A 26,633-nucleotide genomic window follows, 5' to 3' on the forward strand; every position below is an offset into this window, starting at 1 on the left:
AGTAAGACTCAAATAGCAGTGTAATTTTTCCCAGGCACAAGAGACAAATAGCATCCTTTGGATTATAGAAACAAAATGCTGGAGTAACTCAGTGGGATATTCAGCATCTCTGGAAAGATGGAATGGGTGATGTTTCGGGTCGAGACTCTTCTTCAGATTTCAGTCTGAAGAAGGGTCTCGACCCGAAACATCATCCGTTCCTTCTCTCCAGAGTTGCTGTCTGTCCCGCTTGGTTACTCCAGCATTTTGTGTGTATCTTTGGTTTGAACCAGCATCTGCAGTTCCTTCCAACACATCCTTTGGGTTATTTTTGATGTAATATTCCTTGCTTAGAAACAAAGCAAGAAAGCTCTTTTTTTTCTGGTGACATCAGCAGATTAAAAATTCAGCCTTTGATGTCTTATTTCAGAAATTATATTACATCTCCATGAGGTCGGATTGATTATCACTGCAGAATTTAGAGCATGAAACATCCAGTTATAACTACTGCATTCCTTTTGCACAAGAGACTACACAATACCATGGAATACCAGGCCACAGGGCAGAAGCAACATAATAATTGATTTAGATTCCAGCTCGCTTGTAGGGAATGGAGAGGGAGTGTACCCTCATTGGCTTTATGAGAAGTTAATTATGACACTAAATGTTCTTCAATCTCTCCAAAATTCATAGTTTCTTCCTAAGATACCCACGAAGTAGCTGATTATGTTAAATGAGATCAAGGACCAAGCTTCCAGTGATTGAAATGGGATGCAGCTAAGGTTTTTATGAAGAAAGCATATAATGCAATCATCGATAACTTTTTCAATTGCTGACATGCTTTTCTATTCAGAAAAGATGAAAACAAATGAAAACTGAGAATTAGAGTCATGTGCAGATGTGGAATCTGATGCAATTGATTGGAAGCTTAAGATGCATTAACATCTGGTTGGAACAGACGATGTTGCTTCTGGTGAGGAGAAAAACCAAATACTGGGGTCGCACACATTAATGTTTCTTGCAGCCTCTTCCACAATGAGTGACAAATGATTGTGATCGTGGTGTGGCAGCAAAGAAACAATGCAGCTCATTTCAGGACAGGTTTCAGAATGAACAAAGCTGCAATGTTCCTTTAATATTGATCAGCCAGAAATCTACATTGCGAAGCAAAATGCTATCAGCTTGGAGGGATTTTCCGTTAAAGAATGAGTGACAATTTGAATTCTGTGAGACCCACACCACTGGAATAAAAGAATATGTTGTTAGTGTTAGATGAAGCCTGCTGAGGAAAAGGCCGGTGTAGAGCACTATCATTAGTATGGATAGTTAGTTTTCTCCTGCTGTTTCTATCCTGCCTCTTCTTTATTGTTACATTCTTCTAACTTGATAAATGGATCTCATCAAATGGACCCTTTTAAATAATGTGGCATCCCGGTCATTCCCTCATTTCTCCTCTCTTGTTGGGCAGAAGATACAAAAGTTTGAAAGCACGTACCACCAAATTCAGGAAAGCTTCTTCCCCATGTTATCAGAACAATCTTCTCATAAGCTGAGGATCTTCCAACTTACCTCATTCCGTATGTGGACCTTTCCCTCTGTAAATTGTAACGCTATAATGCTGTGACACTATATTATGCATTCCAATAGTTTTCACTGTGTTGTTACATGTGACAATAGTAAACCAATACCAACTCCATTTAGGTGCTGCTTCTTCATAATCATTGATCGTATGGAATTAGAAGCCTGGATTAAAGTTAATGAAACCTTGTCCTTACTAAAATTGCTTTGCTTCATAGAACACGTAATTGCCAAATGACAGTATCTTCATGATAGGAAATTTTTGAGTCTGCAGTTTGAACAAACAAAAGCCTATAGACCGTGGATCGAGATGCCTTTTCGTTTCATTTCGTGACCCAAATCACATATCTACCTGTATTTATAACATATTGTGTAAAAATATTATAGAAATCATACCTGAAACTCGTCAAGAACAAAACCTGCACATATTTTTAAAATATGAGAAAAACCTCAAATTTTCCGAGTAGTAATTGTCCAATCAAAGCACGTTTGACATCGAGTCAGACGCCAATTGACCAATCACGCGCTTTGTTTCAGGCTAGCTAGGCAGGGAGCCCACATGATGGCAGAGAGTATTTCTACTGATGCTAGTGTTACTGGAGATTCCGATGAAGGTTCTTTGGTCTTCTGTGGAATACATGTCGGCGAAACTCACAGCAAGGTAATTGAATTTAGTGAGAAAAGCATTATGAAGTGTGAAGAGTGTGCAGCTAAGTGGATAGAAGTGGAAGAAAGTCTGGAAAGCAAAGTCGCTGCTAAGGTGCTGCAACACAAAGAGGGCAGCCAAGTCATGAAACCAGTGAAACATTGTGAAGCAACTGGAAGGCAAGATCTACAGTCAGAATTTATGAAAATTAACCTGCGAGGACTTTAATTAATTAAATTTCAACCTCTTATAATGTGAGATATGAGATCTTGAGGCTGAAGTTGAGGACTTGAACTTTGTCTTTCTTGAACAAATTACATTAAAAGTTGTCACTAAATGTCAGCTTGTTGAAGTCAAAGAAGAGTCTTCTTTAACATTTAATCGCGGATTTGCCTGCGATCATTTGCCGAGAAGAAGTGCTCCGACCGCGGGGCCTATGTACTTAACATAGTAAGAAGCGGCCGCTTCGGGAACTCGGAGCTGCGAGTGTGTTTGTATCATCTCGACGGGGAGGCCTGTAAATCGTGCCGTCCGTAGCGGCGACTGCAGAGGGTTCAAGGCCCCAACCATGGGTGAACAAAGGAGGAAGATTGACTGCACTTTATTGCCTTCCATCACAGTGAGAAATTGTGGATGTTAATGTTAAATGCAATTGGTGCATGTGAATGAACTTGAACTAACTTATCTACGGTAGTAATTTACAGTGGAAGTCTAATTAACATCAAGAAGATGTGGGCATTTTATTAATTGAAGTCCATGCAGACTTAAGTACTATGAGATGTTCTTTTCTGCAGCTATTCTGTAGCTGATGCCATCCAATCAATCTGGACATGAGACATGTATATTGCTCCATTGATATGTTGATTTTGTCTTACATAATATAAAACATGAAAAGAGGTAAAATACTCCCTTACACATTTTATCTTCTATTATTAGGCGGCAGCAGTGTATCCCTGGTTATCAGGCTGAGTGCTTTCGCCACTTCTGCAACATTACAATAATAAATCGAGCTATAGCAAGGTCTCGAAGGAAGAAAGGTAATGACAGGACTCAAACAACATTTCTTAGTATTTATGGTCATATTATGTTACTTTGAACAATGAAAATATATATTTGAGGATGTTGATTTATTTTACTTTTCTTTCCTTTTCTGTTTTCATTTTCCTCTTTTAATTTAGTTCAATCCACAGACGCTGAAAAACCTAAAGCAGGTGAATCACCTCGAGAGGCAGTTCCTGATGGCGAAGCAGATGAGCCAGCCCCAAAGAGACTGCTTCTGTCCATGACAAGTGATGGTCAACAAACAGCTGCTGTCTTACTACAAAAGATTTAAAATCTGATGAAGAATATTCAGATGAAGAGTAGATAGATGGAATGTAAACCAAAAGATTGGTAAAATTAATGATTATATAAAGTCTACTTTTAGTGTTTTACTGTTTATTGTGTCGTATTATTTAAACAATGAGTGAATGGCTTATGATTATGGCATACTGGTAAATAACATGATGTGCTGCTATTGTGCTGGCTGTTAAAAATGTGAGTGTGTTTGTGCGTGTACGTGTGCGCGTAGGTGTGAGCGTGTGTGAGCGTGTGTGCTGGTGTGGCCATAACTGTAAGGAGGGGAGGGTAATAAGGGGCAGGTGATATTTTGGACATGTCGGACCATATTGTTATTATCATGCACACATCTACACAAGTGTGCATAATATACACGTTTGACAGGTCCACACAGACACATACAACACATACACAAAAAATGCAACACTTTTTGGGTTATTTTAGGTTAAAGGTAGTAGCTCTCATTTGCAAGGCACCATGGGGGATCTCGAACATAAATATAGGCTCATTGTATCTTAAAATGAATACTCGTCGAGTAAACTCGATTCTTGGTCATAATGTGGCATTTACATCAGAAATAAGACGTTTTCCTCTTAAAAAGACTGGAAGATGCCTTACAAGTCTGTCCCCCAGCCTGGCACACTGGCAGAGTGGGGGTCACGGCCCTAGTGGGGTTCAGTGGGGTTCAGTAAATAGGGGAACGCACAGGAACTGCCCTGACCCATTAATTAGGCGAGTTCAGGAACCAGTGAAACCCGGGACCTCTGCGACAGTCTCAATCAACATACATCTCTAGTCGGACTCACAATTATATTCATTATAGCATATGAGAAACAGTGTGCTATTGTTAGCATGAAAATGTCAAGCCAGCCATTCAGCTCACTTTTGACCTGCACAGAACTACACCATAATGCTAGATCGCTTAACTCCACGAGGGGCACTTTGTCTCAGAATGCAAATAATTTGTCATTTTAAACTGCCGAGCTGCCGAGCAGTGCCGAGCTCTGGCTGTACCGCATGCTGCGCAAAGCCGCCGGCAAGGCCGCGCACCTTCTGTGTCTGGGCTTCACTGTTAGGATTGGGGATGTCAATAGGCCGGGGACGAGTGAGTGTGTGTATTTGAGCCACCGCTTTCAGGACAGAGCCGAGGCAATGATCCATAGGTTCGCCATGTTCGTGAGCGCCCGTAACTAATAACTAGGGGGCAGTGCTCCGGGTAGCGTCCTCGAAGGGGCGGAATCTATGTGAACACGTGATTTGATGCCTGCCATCCGGGGAGGGATGGGGGCGAGATCATGTGATAAATGTGGCCTGCCATCTGCTCAGACATGCGTCCGGCCCCTATGCAGAACAAGGTTGCTGACCCCTGGTTTAAATAGACCGCAGCACGGAATTAGGCACCCCATGGAGTAATATGAGCATTGAGCACACGGGGGCGCTGTTACTTTTTCGATCTAATTTTCGAATCATCTTAATTAATGTTCAACATTTGGCACTGACGAGTTAGGAATTCCTTCTCAATTATATTTTGTCTAAATCTGTGCCAAAATTCAAGTAGGTATAGCAAACATGGGTCACAAAAGTTAAATTGTCGATGCTCGGCCCACGGCCTACTAAGTTGATTCAGCTTTTACCACTGCTATATCCCACTCTGAGCTCATGCATGACACTCTTTTTAATCTGTAAAAGGTTTAATATGTCATAATCATGAACTTGCATGTCACTCACTTGGTAAAAAGGGCAAGGCAATTTGCAAACACAATCAATCACTTTGGCAGTGTCTCTGCAAGTCCATCACGGAATGGCTAAAGTGTGAGATAAAGAGTAGGCCGAATTTAATATGGTAATCAAAGACTGGAATACATGGGACTACTAATTATGACATGTGTGCAGCTGAACGTGGCCTGTGTAGATTCTGACCAGCATCAGGTATCAATCCAACTGAAGAGAACCCATGAATTGATTTCACTTGAGCCGGTAGAAACAGGATTTCTAGTCTCCACTAACCCATCCTGGGTCATTATTTCTCTGGTGTTCTCATCTAGTTCACCGACATTCTAATCAAATCTAGGCCTGTATGATATTTTGCTATTAATAGTGATAATATTCAAACATTTCTCCTTTCTACATTATGAATATTAGACCATTATCTCTATGATATAAATGTTTGCAAAGGCTGAAAAAAACTTCATTACCTTGTTGTATAGGGGTAGCGTGATATTTAGGTTGCAAATAGCATGCTGTACAAGACCTCTTGCTGACTTTGGTTCTTTTATGAAGGATAATCTTCCACAAGGTTCCTGAGTTGTATCTCGTACCTGTTAACACATGGTTCAGAATATGAGTTTTGCTCATACACAAGGAAAGCAACAAGATCCATTAAGAAAAGAGAGAGTGAAACTAGTGAGGCATATACTCTTTAAATGGCCATTTATTACAACATAACTAAAAATAGGTTGATTGAACAATTTGAATATCTGCAGTTGATTGCAGAGATTGTGGGGTTAAAGAAGGAAAGTATGTTTTACCTGATGAAGCTGACAGAAGCTTTAAACATACACCAGGATAAAGAACATGTGAATGTTTATTGTTCTGACTGCTCCAGTAACTGCTAAGTTACTCCGGCACCTTGCGTCCTTTTGAATATATATTAATGTTAATTACAGTATATACAGGTTGAACACCGAATTCCTGGCACCTTCAGTTCCAGACCCTTTCTGGATTGTTAGTTCTTCTGTACCAACAGAACTCACATGATAATGAAACGACAATACATCTCTCCTGTGTCTCTAAAGCACCATGGAAAGCCAGAAACTTTAGTAAAACAAATATAAAATGTAAACCGAATGTGGATGGAATAATCTGCCGAACCATCCCCAGCTCCCACCATCTCCCTGGCCATTTCGAGGTCCGGCTTCCGACCCCACTCCTGACTCAAGGTGCACCAGCAAGCCCTTCTTCCCTCACTGCATGCTCAGGTGACACGGTTGTTGTAGCCTCTGGGGACAACGTTTCCTTCGTGCTACCGACAGAATGTGCTTGGTTACCATGGGGCTCTCTCCCCTCTCACCTGCTATCGTTTCCAAAGTGGAGCATATCAGAGACTCCGGGGGAGGAGGAGCAGGCAGTGGTGATGGGGGGAATTAAGGAAGGGGAGGAAAAGGCCAGTTAGACAGAGCAAAGGGGGGAGGAGGCAGCAGTAGTCCAGCGCGGAGTGGAAAAAGGCACCGCAAACAGCAGAAGGTGGGAGGAGAGGGAACCCCACGGTGACCAGGCATGTTCTGTTGGGGGTGGTGGGTGGTGGCCTGAAGAAAGCGCTGTTCCCAGGGGCTACAATGCGAGCCGCAACAACAGCCGTGTGACCGGACCGTGCGGTGGGTGAAGAAGGGTGAGTCAGGAATTGGGTCGGATGCCGGAGCTCTAAACGGCCGGGGATATGGTGGGAGCCGAGGATGGGTTGGCAGGTCATTTTACTATATCCAAAATTTGTTATAAAAGGCTCAGGAAAATGAGGGTTTACTGTATTGTCTTTGCGGAACAGTTAAGAGAGAAGATTGAGAGCTTAGTTGAAAGGAGATTTTGGCAAGCAGCCTTTTAAAGGTGCCCAGTAAATTAGAGAAGGCTTGACAGGCAGTTCAGAATTCCAGAGGGCAAGAAGAAACTGAACAGAATGGTGGGGTCCAGGCCGAGTTGAAACACAAAAAACCTAAACATAGAGCAGCAGAGACAGAATTAGACAAGGCCAAGGAGGGATTTCAATGTTAAGATGTAAACAAACAACTCTTTCACGATGGAGGAAATCAACGTGAGATGAAGTGAGAGAGTGAATCTAGTGAGTCATAGATAATAATGGCCATTTATTATCACAATGGAGGACATGGCCGGAAAGAGCGCTTGCCACTCGCAATGCCACTTGTGGCCGCTCGGGGAATTTCAACTGGGCTCTTATACTTTCGTCCGGATTAAAGGCGTGGGCGGATCATCAGTTGTCGGAAAATCTGTTCAACCTGTAATTTTTACCAAAAAAGCCCCAAAACTTTTGATAAAGATATATTTAAGCTGGAAAAATTGCAGACGATTTATGAGGATGTTGCCAGGACTTGTGGCCCTGAGCTAAATATGGATATAAATAAGTTCTGATATAAATATTGATATACTGTACCTTGACAAACAATGCAAGTCTATTTTCTTTAAAAGCATAGAAACTGAATAGGTGGTGCTGTCCACTCTTTGTAAGAGGCACAAGGTTGCCAAAACAGTCAGCATAAATTGGCTTGCCTTCCAATACCTAGAGGAACACAGTCACGTTAGGTGAAAAGATTCTCGTCTAAATTAATAAAGTGTGCCTATTATATTAATTATTTTTTCCATAAGCTTCTTCTGTGTGGATGTAAATGAAGGAGGAAAGGGTAAGAGGAGAGAGGGGAGTGGGAAGTGTGAGAAATAACTTGGCTGATTTCAGCTAACATTTTTCGTCAAAATAAATACATTAAAAGGTTGTCCGAAATCAGAGGGAACGGATCCAAATCTTGGAAAATTTGTGGAATTCAACATTTAAAGCAATTTAGTAATACCCTTTACAAAATAAAGAATAACTATGGTTTATTTTGCAAAATAAAACTATTGGGCATAGCTTTAAGGTGAAAGGGGCAAAGTTGATGTTAGTAAGATGTTGTGGGCAAATGTTTTTGTTACACAGATGGTGGCAAGTGCCTAGAATGAACTGCATGAGGTGATGGAGAAGACAGGTATGATAGTGGCTTAATAGACTTAATAGGCACATGGATATGCAGGAATGGAGGGATATGGTTGGCATCATGTTCGGCACAGTTGGCATCATGTTTGGCGCTGATCCTGTGCTGTACTGTTCTATGTTTTAAAATGATGTCCCCGAGCAAAATGTCCTTAGTTTTAGTGCTTTAGTTTAGTAAATCACCTGGGCACAGTGAACAATGAAAATCTGCAAAATGTGATACCTCAACGTCTCTGCTCCTAGCAACCTCTGTGAAATTTTCCTGCTGTTCCAATGTTTTGTCCACCTTGTCATCTGTCATGCAGAAGCATCTCAATCGTGCCTCAATTGGATCAAGTGATTTGGCAAAAACTACAAATTTGGCCATGTATGGTACACATATAATTTCTCTGTACACTTGTGTGGCAAAGTTCACAGATTCTTGGATTTGCCGACAGTCTATGAGCCAGAACCTGTACACAAGCAGAAAAAAACCAGACATTTTATTTGTCTCGACAATTGTTTGCTAAATCATAAGTTGGTAAGACATAGGAGCAGAATGAGGCTATTTGGCCCATCCAATCTGCTCAGCCCTTCAATCATGGCTGATCCATTTTTCTCTCTGAACCCCATTCTGTCTTCTCCCACTTACCTTTGGCTCCCTTACTAATCAATAATCTATCAATCTCTGCTATAAAAATACCCAATATCGTGGCCTCCACCCCTATCTGTGGCAATAAATTTCACAAATTCACCAACCTCTGGCTAAAGACATTCCCATCATCTCCATTTTAAAGATACGTAATTCTGTGGCTGTGCCCTCTGGTCCTAGACTCTTCCACAACTGGAAATGTCCTCCCCACATCTATTCTATCATTTTTTCATTATTTGCTAGGGTTCAATGAGATCCCTCTCATCCTTCTAAACTCCAGCGAGTACAGGCCCAGAGCTATCAAGCACTCCTCGTACGTTAACCCAATAATACCTGGGGTCTGAAGAAGGGTTTCGGCCCGAAACGTTGCCTATTTCCTTCGCTCCATAGATGCTGCTGCACCCGCTGAGTTTCTCCAGCTTTTTTGTGTAACCTTCGATTCTCCAGCATCTGCAGTTCCCTCTTAAATACCTGGGGTCATTCTTGTAAGCCTCCTCTGGACCTCCCCAATGCCAACACATACTTCCTCAGATATGGGGCCCAAAACTGCTCACAATATCCCTAATGTGGTCGAACCAGTGCCTTACAAAGCCTCAGCATTACATCCTTGCTTTTATATTCTAGTTCTCTCATAATGAATGCTAACATTGCATTTGCCTTCTGTACTACTGACTCAACCTGCAAATTAACCTTTTGGGAATCCTGCACCAGCACCTCCAAGTGTCTTTGCACCTTCTATTTCTGAATCCACTCCCCACAGAAATTAGTTCATGCCTTTATTCCTTCTACCAAAGTGCATGAATGTACACTTTGCTATGCTGTACTCCACAACCACTTCTTTCTCCACACTCCCAAATTGAGCAAATCTGGTTCATTACAGAACAAATCCAGAATTGATTTTCCCTGTCAACCCTCATATTGAAATCCCCCATGATCACTGTGACATTCCCTTTCTTTCATATGATTTCTATTGCTTGTTGTAATTGGTACCCTACATCCTGGCTGCTATTCGGAGGACTATTTATTACTCCCAACAGGGTATTTTTACCCTTGCAGTTTCTTAACTGCAAGGATGAAAGGATTCTACATCTTCTGCTCCTGTCGTTTCTTGCCAATGATTGGATTCCATTCCCTACCAGAGCGACCCACCCCTCTGCCATCCCAGCTCGGTTCCTCTTTCAGCCTCTATCCCCACAATCACCATACCCGCCAATTTCCAACTGCGCTATAAGTTTCTTATACTGTGTGCAGTCAGATATACAGTAACACCTTCAGTTCTGTATTTACAACACCTCTTCTCAAATTTGGCCCCATGTTGACTGACGTTAGACTCTTATCCCTTTCTAAACTTTCTGTCCTATTTCTTATTCTGGAGACTTCAGTAAACTCTCCTGCTTTCTCCTTATCTTTATCTTTATCTATATTTGTTAAGAGTAATAATGAAAAACTGCACAAAGAGAATTATATATCGAGTGTGGCAATTCATAAATAGGGTATTCAACTCATTAAACATGATCTACCTTTCACTTAGAGAACTGTATCTCACTTCCATAGTGGTGCAGCGACAGAGCTGCTGCCTTATTTATAGCACCAGAGACTCGGATTCTCTCCCGACTACATCGGGACAGAGCTACCAGCCTTGGAGGGCATCTACCACGCACGGTGCCTCAGGAAGGCCGTCAGCATCCATAAAGACTCATCACACCCCTGTAACGGACTGTTTGAACTACTTCCCTCCGGCAGACGTTACAAGGCCTTCTACGCCCGAACCTCCAGACTCAGAAACAGCTTTATTCCAAGAGCTATAGCGGCTCTGAACCGGCCCTGCTGAGTGCCCCCCACCCCCCCCTGGACTGTCTCCCTCGGATGGTCACGACACACACAGCTTATTTATTTATTTTACTTTTCTTTTTCATCGGTTGGAGCTGCATACTAAATCTCGTTGCACTGACGTGCAATGACAATAAAATATATTATTATTATTATTATTATATTATTATTACATGTGATGTCTGTACAGAGTTTGCACGTTCTCCCTGTGACCACGTGGGTTTTTCCCTGGTGCTCCAGTTTCCTCATACATCCCAAAGATATCCACGTTTGTAGGTTAATTAGCTTCTGTAAATTGTTCCTAGTATGTAGGATAAAACTAGTGTACAAGTGCTTGTTGATCGGTGGGGACTTGGTGGGTCGAAGGTCCTGTTTCCATGCTGTATATTTAAACTAAACTAAACTCCACTTAGCTGTTAAGTGTCTATATCCCTTAATATCCTTTCCTTACTAAATTTATCAAGCTCAATTTTCTAATTTGGTCTCAGCAGAGGGAAGTGTTCGAATACCATTTTATGTGAAGAAGTTTGAGCTGATAACATACCTGGAAAGCGTTCCTCTAATTTAATACGTTCTTGATCTAGATTTGTGTGCAAGCAGACCCTTCAACCCACCCATTCACTAGTTCTATGTTAACCTACCTTTGCATCCACACCCTACTCACTATCGGCAATTTACAGTGGCCAGTTAACCTAGAAACAGGCCTGTCTTTGGGATGTGGGAGGAAATCGAAACACCTGGAGGAAACTCTCACTGTCACACGGAGAATGTACAAATTCTACACAAACAGCACCCTCGGTCAGGATACAACTCGGATCTATCAAATTCCTGAATGATTTATACTCTTCAATAATATAAACCCTTAATCTCTATATTTGGGGACAGTGATATGAGTTTGTATCTAAACATTTTAGCCCTTTTATCAGCCCCTTTATAACATTGAAATTGTGCTGCATTCATCCCATGAGGAATATATCCTTCCTGATCTGAAGTGCTCACAGTTAAAGCTCTAGATTAAATGTATCCAGGCAAATGTACAAGCATATGCAAAGCTTCGAACCCTTTGTAAATTACCCACTTTTTTTTTAATGGGTTTTTAATGATTTTGTTTTCTATCTGTCAACTGGTTCTCACTATTTTCTGCACTTGGTTACTCAATTTCCCATGGTCACCCACCTTTCCTAAATTTTCACCGTTTGGAAAAGATGCAGAAATATCTTTACCGAAAAAGGATGGCCTCCTATTTCCCATTGTAAATTCCATTTGCCATCACCTTGCCGAGTTGTTTAAATCTCAGGAGATTCTCAGCAACCTTCTTATTATATCCTTGTTAATTATTGCAGCATATAACTTAGGGTAATTATAGTTAAGTTTGCAAACTTTCTACAATCAGATGCATATTAAAAAAATCATTGTTGCACAGCTCTCATCTTTTCTATGATCCATACCTAGCAGACACATTTGTTGTGAAAGAAACACATTCATTGACAAATGACAACGGAGTTGTTCCAGTTATGTCTTCCCATTGTGCTGGTGTTGTTCCGCCTGGAAAAATAAGAGAAAGGCAAAACCAAAAATTGTCATTCCAATACTACAATGTGGGTATTTCAGTCCAATGGCAAAATAAGAAAATGAAGAGTGGGTTTTCTGTGCATTATATCTGCACATTGTAAGCACGAAGAAGGAAAGCAGTCAAGGAACACTATAACGTAAATAAGACTGCATTCACATTATGTAAGTTTGGATAGGTGTCAGTGAGACCACACAGAACACTGTGCAGGTCTGGTTGCTCAGCTATAGGAAGGATCTCATTAGATTGGAAAGGGTGCATAAGCGATTCACCAGGGTGTTACCTAGATTTGCAGACTTATGTTACAGGGAGAGATTGAATAGGCTATTACTTTTTGCTTTGGAGCATAGGCTTAGGGGAGACTTTATTGAAATGTACAACAAGATCATGAGAAGCATGGATAAAGTGAACAATTCTTTGCAAAACTAGAGAGCAAAAACTTAAGGTAAGATTTACAAAGGACCACAGCGGGAAGCTTTTCACTCAGCGAGTAGTTTGTATCTGGATGAACTGTCAGAAGAAGCTAGAAAGCATCCAGAGAACCTGCCTGAGGCTGGGGAAGCTAGAGAAGTAGATACAATTATGATTTTTGGACAGCTATATGAATCAGAGGGTTTAGAGGGCTAGCATCCAAATACAGGCAAATTATGCAAATATAATATAATAAAAATAATCATTAATTTAGTGGTTTCTGTCAATTAATAAACTAGTGGAATTAAATATAATTAAAACCTAAAACTCTCAAATCAGCATAAAAGCTATATCTTTTACATGTATTCATTAAAAGGAAATGGGATAGGGTGGGTGGTTTGGTTTTGGCTTTGGGGAAGGAGGGTACGGAGGAAATTGGGATTCTCAGTCAATCACAGGGGTAAAATAATACAAAACAAGCTTGATGAGCATCCTTATTTCTATTAACACACAAGCAGTGCTCAACAAGCTTCTAAATCTGGCCCTCAACACTGCCAGAAAATCTGGCAGCAGATATTAAAAATAATGGGAGGTCAAGCAAGAACGCAACTGAAATTGAATACAGCACACACAATGCCAAATTAAATGAATTCCTTCTGCCTGCAAGTGATTTTTATCACTCCATTCCCTGCCTATCATTGTACCAATCTAAAAGTGCCACTATCATATTTGCTTCCACCACCACCTGTGGCAGCATCTTCTAAGCAGTTATCACTGTAAAAAAATAACTTGCCCCACACATCATATCATATCTATATTACTAAAAGTCTGATCTTGACCACTTCCTGTTGTTCTGTATATTGATTTTAGAAAAAACTATACTACTCACGGATGTGATTTTCTGTCATCTTACTCGGAGACCCCCTCCGCTGCGCAGGACAAGAGGATTTTCCCCATTGATTAAAAATAAAAGAGCTATTAGTGTTTAAAAAATGTTGAGATTATCTCTCGTAAAACCCGGAAGTGCTGAGGGCCTCAGTCCATCTCTGCAAGATGGGGGAGCGAGAGGGTCACATCTCTCAGTCTGAGCTGTGAATAACACTGCACACATGTCTACTAAACTGTGAGTGGTTTTACTGACCTGTCAGTGCCCTTAATGTGGTTTGAAAATATAGTTTGGAAATGCTAAAGCTGTGTTGCCTTTGGTTTGGAAGTGCTAGAGCTGTGTTGCCTTTGGATTGGAAATGCTAAAGCTGTGTTGCCTTTGGTTTGGAAATGTTAAAGCTGTGTTGCCTAATTAAAGTTGGCTTGCCTAATTAAAGTTGTCTTGCCTAATTAAAGTTGGCTTGCCTAATTAAAGTTGTCTTGCCTAATTAAAGTTGGCTTGCCTAATTAAAGTTGGCTTGCCTAATTAAAGTTGGCTTGCCTTCTATATAATTAAAAGTCTCATCTTGACCATTTCCTGTTTGCGCTTTATATTGATTTTAGAAAAACGCCACCACGTACAGCTGTGGAAATTTTACATAGATACATAGATAGAATTATTTCTATTTCTATATATAATTTCACAACAATTCACCCTAATTTCATTCTCCATCACTCCTCTCTGCATTAACCAATAAGCACCCATTTTTATATTAATCTTATGTAACCCACTAATCCTATGTAACACACTCCAGAACCAGGGCCACAGTTTAAGAATAAGGGGTAAGCCATAAGAACGGAGACGAGGAAACACTTTTCTCACAGAGTGGTGAGTCTATGGAATTCTCAGCCTCAGGCAGGTTCTCTGGATGCTTTCAAGAGAGAGCTAGATAGGGCTCTTAAAATAGTGGAGACAGGGGATATGGGGAGAAGGCAGGAACGGGGTACTGATTGGGGATGATCAGCCATGATCACATTGAATGGCGGTGCTGGCTCGAAAGGCCGAATGGCCTACTCCTGCACCTATTGTCTATTTGTCTATTGTCCCCACATTCCCATCAACACCCGCAGATTCTACCACTCACCTCTACACGAGGGCTTATTTACAATGGTCAAATAACCTACACACCCATACATTTTTAGCATCCAGGAGGAACTTGGAGCACCTGGAGAAAACCCAAGCAAGCATAAGACAACATTTCAACTGTAGCACAAAAGTTCAGGATTGAACCCGCCTGAGCTTGGGATAAAACTCTGACTCTGTCACCCAGTGAGGTTAATCCCAGGAGTAAATAAAACAGGTTTATGATTGTTTCCACATCAGCTTTCATGCAAATTTACGAACGCCAATAATCACTCTAGCAGATTATCACCATGTAGTGAAGCAGAAGTCAGTGCCTTTGATTCACCATTTAAAATCAGGTATGGATTTCTTACCTGTTATACTGCAAAGTAACCTGAGAGTTGGGGTGTCTCCACCATAACCATTCATTAATCCGTCAGTAGAGGACTTTGGAATGGGAATTGTCATCGTGATAGGTTTATGGAATTTCCTTCTTCTCGGCTCAAGAGTGACTATTGGACTAAAAGTCGCTTTATTGCCCAGGATTTTCTTGACTAATTCAACATGCATGGGTTGGGCCTGGACATTAATTAGAAAAAAATGAAATCGCATTTAGTAGATTAACTCCATTAAACATGTAGTGATATTCCTCATTGTCATTGGAATAAACATGTTCTAGGTTTGGTGTGTTATTGAAAACATTGAAAAAACAGTCACCTGGAGTCCAACTCGAATCCTCTTGGTTAAAGCTCCTTCAGGGAAGACAGCTTGAACCTGTGGAACCACAGTGCTGCTCAGCACACCTCCTTCTGGTCCAATCAGGTTACTGTCCTGTCTGACTCTGGACACTACTGCAAAGTATTGTGGGAAGTCCCTGGTAACGATACGGCAAATACGTTTTCTGTCAAGTTCCTCTAGACTATCAAGTACTGTAAAAATAAAGAAAACATATCCATTGGAGATTTTCTATTTAAATTAAATATTTTTTATCATAAATTTACATACCACTAATTTAGCCAAGAGAATTTATTGTCATGTGTCCCAGATAGGACAATGAAATCAAATTTCTGTTTGAACTGAAAACAAGTTACAAAAAGCCTCATACGTCTAAACAGTACTCAACCATTAAATTGCAAAAATATATTTTCCGAATACATCCAAGATGGTTATTTTCAATCCATTAAGTCAAAATGTTTTTCTTTATTGGCATGTCTGCAGCTTACCTTCAGATTTCAATGCGAAAGATGAAGTCATTTGCATTCTTTACTCTCAACCAATAATAGATGCCAATAAATTGATTGCCCAGTATCTGTTTTAGTAGTACTACAACTTTTAACTACATCCAAAGTAGATTGTACTGGAGATCACTGTCGGTGAAATCACGTTAGGCATGAAATGGGACCAAGCGCTTCAGTGTGCAGTTAACATTAATGCTTGAAGAAGGTCCCGACCCAAAACATTGCCTATTCATGTCCTCCAGAGATGCTGCATGACCCACTGAGTTATTCCAGCACTTTGTGTTTTACTCAAGATTCACCACTTGTGGTTCCATGTCTCTCTATTTGTGCTTTTTATGTTTTCGCATAGAAGAAAAGTCACAGAAGAATAAGGAGCACGTTTGTTGTTTATTTTGCCTTTTAAAGGTTACTCTGCTGACACCAGGCAAACTGCATGGATTATTTCAAAAGTCTATAGAGTGTATAAAATGAAGAGGCAATGGTTTCTCCAGGATTCAGCTGCTGAGATACTGGAAGCCCCAGAAATGAGAGCAAACAATTACCATAAATATATTTTACCCAATTGTTAGCCACTTGAGATGGTCAGAAACCTCAGGGCAGGAGGCAAAGACATGCCCGTTTATTCAAAGTCTTCACAAAGATGCCACATCCTATTTGTACCTATGTGATGAGCATTATATTTGGAATGCTGTCATCACTGAGCTACATCAAATGCTGCTCCGACCTGCTCTTGTGCCTGAACTGCTCTCTCCACGGAGTTCACGGTGACCTGGGCCCTCAATACCCACATCACGGGATCTCTACAAGTGCCAAAGAAGCTCTCTGCAATGTCTCCCAGTTTCCTATTCACTTAATTGACAGAGTGATTACCCAAACACATGAGGCATATGATTTCAGTGAGAAATAGTTTCATCTCAGATGCAAGGATTTGCAGGCATTGACCACTTTCTTGTGCCCATAAAGGGTCCATTAACCCCAAACCTTTTATGAATAAAAAGGGTTTCCATGACATCAAAGTGCAGGTGGTTGTACATCACAAGAATATCCTCATGGTGAATGCCACGTTACTGAGATATATCCACCATCCAGAAGGAAAACACACTGCTGGACATTTTTGACTGCTGGCACTAGCTGGAAGGATGAGTCCTGGAGGTCAAGGAATATTCTTAATTCTTCAGTCTGAAGAAGGGTCTCGACTCGAAACGTCACCCACTCCTTTTCTCCATAGATGCTGCCTCACCCGCAGAGTTTCTCCAGCATTTTTATCTACTTTCTTAATTTCACCAGTTAGTGATCCAATTACAGCAGTTGCAAACAAACACTCCAAGAGCAATGAAATGATTAGATAGCAACAGCTACATTGCTAGATGCTTGAGGGAACCTGCATCGTTTCAATTTGTGATGGGATTGGAGCACACGGCAATCAGATGGGGGAGATCTATTCCTGCTGTATAGTGTAACTTGCAGGCTGCCAGAGGTAGTGCGGCAAGATCTACAACCTGAAGAACATGGTGGAGTCGGGGAGCAACAGGAGAAGGAGGAGGAAGAGAGAAAGAGTTACTAGGAGTTGTCCTTGCTGAGCGTCCATTACCTCATCATTCAGCTCAGTGGAAAAGGCAATACTGGCTGCACAGGACCTCTCAAGAAGGACTCTTTGATACCACACTCAGCCACATAGAGTGCAGATTTAAATGGGTTTTCTGCGGGATCTCCAGTTTCCTCCCACACTCCAAAGACGTCCAGGTTTGTAGGTTAATTGGCTTGGTATAATTGAGATACAGCATTGAAACAGATGCATTGGCCCACCAAGTTATGGCAACCATCGATCACCCATTCACACTAGTTCTATGTTATTCCACTTTCTCATCAACTTCTTCATCAACAGAGATCAATTAACCCACAAACTTGCACATCTTTTAGTTTAGTTTACTTTAATTTAATTTATTTATCATTGTCACATATACCGAGGTAGTGAAAAGCTTTTTGTTGCATGCTACCCAGTCTGCAAAAAGACTATACATGATTAAAGTCAAGCCGTCCACAATGTTACAGATACGGGATAAAGGGTATAACATTTATATAAAGTACAATAAAGTCTGATTAAAGATAGTTCGAAGGTCTCCAATGAGGTAGATGGGAGGCCAGGATTGCTCTCTTGCTGGTGAGAGGTTGGCTCGGTCGCCTGATCATAGCTGGGAAGAAACTGTCCCTGAATCTGGAGGTATGTAGTTTCAAACTTCTGTGCCTCTTGTCTGATGGGAGAGGGGAGAAGAGGGAGTGACTAGGGTGAAACTGGTCCTTGGTTATGTCAAGGCAGCATGAAGTGTAGATGGAGTAAAGGAAGGGAGAGTTCATGATGGTCTGTCTATGTCCACATCTCTCTGTAATTTCTTGCAATCTTCGATGGAACTGTCCCCAAAACTATGTTGTGATATATCCCAATAAAATGCTTTCTAAGGCACAACTAGTGGGTGTTGTTGGGGACATGTCAAACTTCCTAAACTTTCTGAGTAGAAGCATTGGTGAGCTTTCTTGGCCATTGTCTCGATGTGGCTGGTCCAGGACAAATTGCTGGTGATATTTATTCCTAAGAAATTGAATCTTTTAACCATCTCTACTTCGGTGCCCTTAACTGGGGTGTGTGTACCGCTTCACTTCCTGATTTTGAGGGAGATTGGGATGTGGGAGCACCTCGAGAACACCCATGCAGTCACAGGGAGAGCATGGAAACTCCACACAGACAGCACCCGAGGTTGGGATGAAAGCTGGGTCTCTGGTGCTTTGAGGCAGCAGCTCCACTGTGACATTGTGTCACCTATTTGTGATACAACTGAGAAATTGTAATTTATTTAATAGCCCTCTTCCCATAAAAGTGATATAACATGTTCTGATTTACACAACCAAATTCTGGAGTATTTTAATTTAAAAAATGAATGCATAGGGTAATACTTTTGTGTGGGAAAGTTAATGTGTTTGCAATAAATAAATCATTATCCTAAGAAAAATAGCCTTTACAGCCTTCACAGAATATTATAATTTGATTAAATACATGGAGTTAGGTGCAATAACAGGAAATGAGTCATCATGTTTTTCAAATAATGACCATCTTAGGATATGAAATATAATAACAGAATGCTGGAAATATTGAGCAGGAGACAAATAGAGTTACCATTTCAGCTTGATGACCTTTTATCATAAATGAGAAAATTTAGAAATTAAGTGCCTTAGGCTACACAGAAGGGCAGCATTGGCAAGAACAAAGGGAATATCTGTCTCAGAGTGGAGAATGAATATGTGTGATTTATGAGAGGATTAATTGCAAATAAACTGTTCAGAGGAGCTGGAAACAGGAGATTACGAAACATAAAACAAAGAAAAGATGAAAACGGAAGAATAGAAATGTTGGAATCGTGAGATACAATTTAGGTTCTGGAAATCTACATACTATACAAAGTCTCTCATCTTGTTTCAATGTGTGTGTATTTGTGTGTCTGTCAATGTGATTGTATTTTCACCAAAACGGTACACGGTAGCGCTAACATTTTTGCAGAATCTTACTCAGCTTTCTCCCTATAGTCGGTCCGGTCAACCTTCCTTCAGATTTGATGTTACATTTCACAAGTTATTGATATTTAAAGGTTTAAAAAAGCCAACTTTAACAAGATTATTACTGTTAAAATCCTTCCTGCCAGCTTCCAACAAACTTCGATACAAAGTTGCAATACAGGAACACTCTGTGCTTCCACCAACTTTTCACCTGAATAGGATATCATGGTCCTCCACCCGACATTTGCAACAATGTTGCCATCATACAACACTTACTCCAGCTCCTGGCAGGACAGGAGGGGGAGGGTGAATTGGTATTGCAATTGGGGAAGTGCAATTGCAATTTTTTTTTTAAAGTCCAGTGCTGGGGGAGGCAGGGGAGTTCTGGAATCTTACGTTGGGCAACGGGTTGAGTTGGGGAACCATGCCTCCCGTGGGGGCTACAGGTTAGTGGTGCAATATTGCTTTGAGTTGGGCGATCAAGCCTCCCATGTGACAATGACCCAACGGGTCCCAGTCTAGTATTAATATTAAATAAAAACAGAATGCAATAAAAAGGAACTGCAGATGCTGGTTTATAACAAATATAGACACAAAATGTTGAAGTAACTCAGTGGGTCAGGCAGCATCTCTGGAGAAAATGGATATGTGACGTTTGGGTCCCAACCCAAAATGTCACCTATCCATTTTCTGCGTGATTTGCTGAGCTACTCCAACATTTTGTGTTTAAATAAAAACAGAATCCTGCTACCACTCAGTTGGTCAGGTAGCATCTCTGGTGATGCTTTACAAAAAGATGTAAGTTCTCTTTTTTTCTAAATGTAGCAAGAATATTGACTTCATTATGACTCACTGTTTCAATGCCCACCCTTGTTTCAAAAAGTACAAACCATTTCAACATATTTCAGTTGAATGTCAAAACACGAGTCACGTAAGATTATGCAAAATAACCTTTGATCAATATAACGTCTACAAATGAATTTCAAGGCGCACCTGCATGCTGGCCCAAGATTCCCTCAGCACATTAGCCATTGTTTTGCTTTATGTATATGGTTTATCCTCTACCACCCCCCTTTAATCCAACAGGATTGTTACCTTCATCCATTCCATTCAATATTTCATTCAGCTCTTCCTCAGTATATTCACACTGATGCTCCTTCCACGTCTCTCCAGTTTCACTGCGCAGCACCACCAGCTCTCGTTCCTTCCCACGTACGGCTGCAAAATGTGGAATCTCCACAATCACAGGCCTGAAATATCAGGGGTTAGAAGTGAGATAAATGGGGAAACAGACCAATATCAATATGTCTCATGCCACGTCACCATTTTAAATATAGTCTGTAACAATGTGAACTATTGTTCATTTTCCAGCATGGATACAAGATAATCAGATGGAATCTGTTAAAGTCCTAGCGCAGTATTTGCCAGTGTCCGGTTACATCCATCAGGCTTTAACACCAACAGAAATGCATTTCATTATTCAAAATGAAGTACCTGAAAATGAAAGCCCATTTTTTATTTTTTGATTTCACACTTTTTCCCTCAGGAAGAATCTATCCATTTAGGAAGCTGCACTCAAACATTGAAATATTTAGTCTTTGGAATTTTATCCTTCAGATAAACAGAAGTTTTCATTCAAATATGTCAGACATATTAGCTGAAGTTCGACCACCAAAATACCACCAGGGGCGCTGAACGATTGACAGCCCCGCCAACAGTCTGTCTGTTTTTCGTTTTTTTTTGTTTTTTTTTAGTGCGTTTTATAAGTTTTTGTAAATGTTCTCTGGATTGTTTTATGTGGGGGGAGGGGGACGGAGAGGGGGTCGGGGGAAACTTTTTTCCAGTTTCTTACCTTGCCGGAGATGCAATTACTTTCCGGATCGTGTCTCTGGTCGCTCTGCAGCCTACCATCGATGAAGCTGAAGGCCTCCTTGGACTGACCTTGAGCGCACATGCGGGGCGTAGACATAACATCGGAGTTGATCCCTTGCCTGAGATCACTCCAACTGCGGCCTGCGGACTTTACTATCGAGCTCGCAGTCTCGGGAGAGGCCTAGTCGGGGGCTCCAACGATGCAGAGGTTCGACCAGCTCCGACGCGGGGTTCGATCGCCGGTGGGGAGGAGCTGACATCCCCCCCGATGCAGGAGCTGATCGCCCCCAATACAGAGAGCCCACCGCCGGCCACAGGAGTCAAGATCGTCCCGTCAACGGAGGGCTCAAGGCCCCCCAAGAGAGCAAACAGGGGAAGAGATTGAACTTTCTTTTTCGCCTTCCATCACAGTGACGAATGTGGAGGAGTCACTGTGGTGGATTTTAATGTTAAAATGTGTTTTGTGTGTTCTGTTGCTTTTTATTTGTGATTGACTGATTTGGCAAATGAAATTACTCGTATGTTGCAAAACATACTTGGCTAATAAAGTATTATTGTGATTGTGAATATGATTGTGATGAAAAGTGGATGGGTTGGAATTTCGCCAGAAACACAACAGGAAATTGAAAACAAAACTCAATTCCCATAAGTCCGGAAGAAGCGGCACTGCCTTGCATCTGTGGCTCGCCTACAGTCCGTTTGTCTTTTCTTTTTCTTTTTTCTTTTGTCCCGTTTTTACAGTTTATTTCGGTTTATTTAGTTGTGTATGTGTGGGGGGGTGGGTGTAACATGTTTTTTGACTCTTCCTTCAGGGGGGATGCGACCTTTCTTGCCGTATCCCCCGTCTCCGTGTCCGTCTGCGCTGAGGCCAATCGCGGAGCTGGCGGCCTCCAACAGCGACCGACATCGAGGCTTCAGAGGCAGAGCCAGGACTTACCAATGCGAGGCTGTCCGACTTCGGGGCTGTGGTTGCGGTGCGGCCCAACTTCCGACCCAACTTTGGAGCCTCGGAGGCTCGGCCGCGGGTCAGTGGACGACATCATTGGTGACCTGTTTTTCCGGAGCTCCCGCAACTACAGCTGCGTCCGCTGGACTAGAGGGCGGCAGCTTCGGCAGCTTCGACCGCCCCGGGCCACGGAGTTTGAACCGGCCCGTTTTGCGGAGCGGATTCAGCCGCGGGACTTGCACACCATCACCCGGCGGGGTTGCAACATCGGAGGCCTGGATTGCCTCGGCGCAGGATCCAATCCAAGTAGGGAAGAGACAATGACTTTGGGACTTTAAACTGTGTTGAGTGTTTGTTTTGTTATTTATTCTATGTTATGACTGCAGGCTAAACGATTTTGTTGCACTGAAAAGTGCAATGACAATAAAATTGAATCCAATCCAATCCAATCACTTAAATATTAGAACAAGTTTGCTGAAGGGATTGATTTTAATCACAAATGGCTAACTTTCCCAAGCCTAAGGAAAGAGCAGAAGAAAAACAACTCAGAGAGCAGGATCCACCTTCCACGAAAAGATTGCTGTTGAATCGGGAGCAGCATAGAAACATAGACATAGAAACATAGAAAATAGGTACAGGAGTAGGCCATTCGGCCCTTTGAGCCTGCACCGCCATTCAATATGATCATGGCTGATCATCCAACTCCAACAGTTCCTGTACCTGCTTTCTCTTCATACCCCCTGATCCCTTTAGCCACAAGGGCCACATCTAACTCCCTCTTAAATATAGCCAATGAATTGGCCTCAACTACATTCTGTGACAGAGAATTCCAGAGATTCACCACTCTCTGTGTAAAAAAATGTTTTTCTCATCACAGTCCTAAAAGATTTCCCCTTTATCCTTAAACTGTGACCCCTTGTTCTGGACTTCCCCAACATCGGGAACAACCTTCCTGCATCTAGCCTGTCCAACCCCTTAAGAATTTAGTAAGTTTCTATAAGATCCCCCCTCAATCTTCTAAATTCTAGCGAGTACAAGCCAAGTCTATCCAGTCTTTCTTCATATGAAAGTCCTGACATCCCAGCAATCAGTCTGGTGAACTGTACTCCCCCTATGGCAAGAATGTCCTTCTTCAGATTAGGAGCCAAAACTGCACGCAATACTCCAGGTGTGGTCTCACCAAGACCCTGTACAACTGCAGGAGAACCTCCCTGCTCCTATACTCAAATCCTTTTGCAATGAACGATAAACTGTAATCAAGCCTTCTGCAATTTGTCTGCGCTACCAGATCTATAACCATCAGGTAACATTATTCATTACTGACTCTCCTCCCAAACCCCAATCAACCATACTTGCCTCCTTCTCCAACTACATATAGATTTAGCTTAAGGTTTAGATTAGGATTAATATTGACATGTGTAATGCTTCACTTTGCATGCTATCCAAAACTTCAGATATACCATACATGAATATAATCAAATTAAGCTCTGGTACAATAGATGGAGCAAAGCGGAAGATACAGAATGCAGAATATAGTTCTCAGCATTGTAACACTTCAGTTCAATTGCACAATGTCTAAGGTCCAATGTCCACCTTGGAGTAAGGACCAACTTACCACCCCGTTCCAACCCTCCATCACAAACCCAATTGATCGTTGACTAACTTTCTAGCTGCCTATGTGACCATCTAGCTGCCCGCCCTTCTAGACCACTGCTGGAATATTGCCAGACCTGCATTATAGCTAGTAATGCCTGCACACAATACTCCAGTGTCTGGACTTCCTGCAAGACCCCATGCAGTCAGCTCTCCCAATCCCTGCGCATAATCAGAGCCACAACCATCATCTGATTAGCATCGGACCCCCTGATCGAAATTTAACTTACCCTCCTAATACCATCTGTTGCTCGACTTCACCAAGACCAAAGTCAAACACCAGCCATGCCGACCACCATCCAGTTCACTTCCAACCACTACCTGTTTATTCAACCTGGCACCAAGGAACATCCCAGTATGAAAGGTAAAATATTCCTTCACAATCACAATCCTCTCCTCTCTCTGATCATTCCCAGCCCTCTTATCTGTCAATATATTTAGGTAGTAGAAACAAAGAACTGCAGATACTGGTTAATACACAAAAGGACACAAAGTGCTGGGGTAACTGGTCAGTCAACATCTCTGGACAACATAAATAGGTGATGTTTTGGGTTGAGATCCTTCTTCAGAATGCCACCCAGCCCTCTAATTCACCTGGACTGTCACAGACACCTCCCTCCCCTTTCTTGATCCCTCGATCTCCATCATAGGGGACAGGCTATTGACAGACGCCTACTATAACGCTACTGACTCCCCCCTTTATCTAGACTACACTTCCTCCCACCTTGCCGCTTTCAAAGATGCTATTCCCTACTCTCAATTCCTCCATCACCACTGTATCTGCTCAAAAATAAAACTTTCTATTCTAGGACATCAAGATGTCGTCTTTCTTTAGTAAATGTGGGTTCCCCTCTTCTGTCATAGATGGTTCACTCAACCACGTCTCCTCTGTCCCATAATTCTGCTTTTGCTCCTCCTTCCCTCAAAGTGATCACACCACTAATCCCATCTTCCCATCTCCAACCCTGTCCGCCTTCTGTAGAGACCGCTCCCTCCGTAACTCCTTGGTTCACTCATCCCTTCCCACCCAACCCACCCCTTCCCTAGGTACTTTCCCCTGCAACCACAGGAGATGTGTAACACCTGTATATCGCCTCCTTTGCCTCCATCCAGGGACTCCCGCTGTCCTTCCGGGTGAAATAGAGGTTCACATGCACCTCTTCTAACCTCATCTACTGTTCACAATGTGGCCTCCTGTACATCGGCAAGACAAAGCTTAGACTTGCGTAGGCTACTAATTCGGATGGATGCTAACTAATTTACTCCCCTTGCCATTCCCACACTGACCTTTCTATCCTAGGCCTCCTCCATTGCTGGAGTGAGGCCAGGCGTAAACTGGTGGAACACCACCTTATATTCCACTTGGGTAGCTTACAGCCCAACAGTATGAATATTGATTCAATTTTAGGTAACCCCTCTCAAATCCTCACAACTCCTCCCCTTCTTCCCCAAACCCTCTCCTCTTTTTTCCCCGCTCCATTCCTCCCTGCCCTGAGGCCCATCTGGCCTCCCACCTATCTCAACCTATTGCCTGCCAAGCTTTGTCCTGCCTCTTCCCTGTTCATCCTTTCGTCTCCGCTACCTACAATCAGTCTGGGGAAAGGTCTCGAGCTGAGCGTAAAGGTCTGAAGAAGGGTCTCAACCCGCCTATCCATGTTCTCCAGAGATGCTACCTGACCCACTGAGTTACTCCAGCACGTGTGTCCTTTTTTCTATTCAGGCAGATTTGAGCCAAGCAAAGCACATACTCATAGTCATACAGCATGGAAACAGGTCCTTCAGCCAACTTGCCCACACCGACCGACATGTCCCATCTATACTAGCCCCACTTGCCTGCGTGTGGCCCATATCCCTTCAAACCTGTCCTATCCATGGACATGTCTAATCACTTCTTAAACATTGTGATAGTCCCTGCCTCAATTACCTTCTCCAGTAGCTCAGTCCATACACCCACCCAAAAAAGTTTCCTCTTATATTCCCATAAAATCTTTCCCCCTTCAGCTTAAACCTATGTCCTCTGGTTGTCAATTCGCCTACTCTGGGCAAAAGACTATGCGTCTACCCGATCTAGATTTTATGGATGAATTTATACGCCTCAATAAGATCGCCCCTCATCCTCCTGCACCCCGGCGAATAGACTCCTAGTCTGTTCAATCTCCTCAGACCCTCAATTCATGGCAACTTCCTCATAAATCTTCATTGCACCCTTTCAAAATTGACAACATCTTTCCTAAAACATAGTTCCCAGAACTGAACACAATACTCTAAATGCGGCTTCACCAATGTCTTATATAAGTGCAACATGACCTCCCAACGTTTATACTTTACTAGACCAAGTGCAGACCCGTTGGGTCTGTTATACTCTCACTGATGAAGACCAATGTGCCAAAAGCCTTTTTGACTATCCCATCTACCTGTGAATCCACCTTCAAGGAACTATGTACCTGCACTCCTAGATCCCTCTGCTCTACAACATGTCCCAGAGTCCTATGAAGGTCCTGCCCATGTTAGATTTTCCAAAATGCAACACTTCACATTTATGAGAAAAAAACTTCTAGCCTGCTGATTTGGTTGCTAAAGGAAGGGAAGTTGACTTCATGGAACCTTGCCATTATTTCAAGAAACCTACTCTTCAATGTTGAAAATCAAAAAATC

At 42.1% G+C, this 26,633-nt stretch overlaps 1 protein-coding gene across 4 annotated transcripts in view; it reads right to left on the bottom strand.

Annotated features, from left to right (window-relative positions):
* Window positions 1-26,633, bottom strand: part of LOC129700480 (ankyrin-2-like) — a 634,003-nt gene that overhangs the window by 73,990 nt on the left and 533,380 nt on the right. For all 4 annotated transcript variants that reach the window (XM_055641008.1, XM_055640993.1, XM_055641017.1 and 1 more), the window contains 7 exons: window positions 20,603-20,757; window positions 15,441-15,652; window positions 15,098-15,302; window positions 12,204-12,300; window positions 8,518-8,746; window positions 7,704-7,829; window positions 5,737-5,859 (listed from right to left, as the gene is read on the bottom strand). In XM_055641008.1, the coding sequence (XP_055496983.1) occupies window positions 5,737-5,859; window positions 7,704-7,829; window positions 8,518-8,746; window positions 12,204-12,300; window positions 15,098-15,302; window positions 15,441-15,652; window positions 20,603-20,757 (1,147 nt within the window). The remainder of the gene's footprint in view (window positions 1-5,736; window positions 5,860-7,703; window positions 7,830-8,517; window positions 8,747-12,203; window positions 12,301-15,097; window positions 15,303-15,440; window positions 15,653-20,602; window positions 20,758-26,633) is intronic.

This window comes from Leucoraja erinacea, chromosome 1, assembly GCF_028641065.1.
Source record: "Leucoraja erinacea ecotype New England chromosome 1, Leri_hhj_1, whole genome shotgun sequence".
Lineage (NCBI taxonomy): Eukaryota > Metazoa > Chordata > Chondrichthyes > Rajiformes > Rajidae > Leucoraja > Leucoraja erinaceus.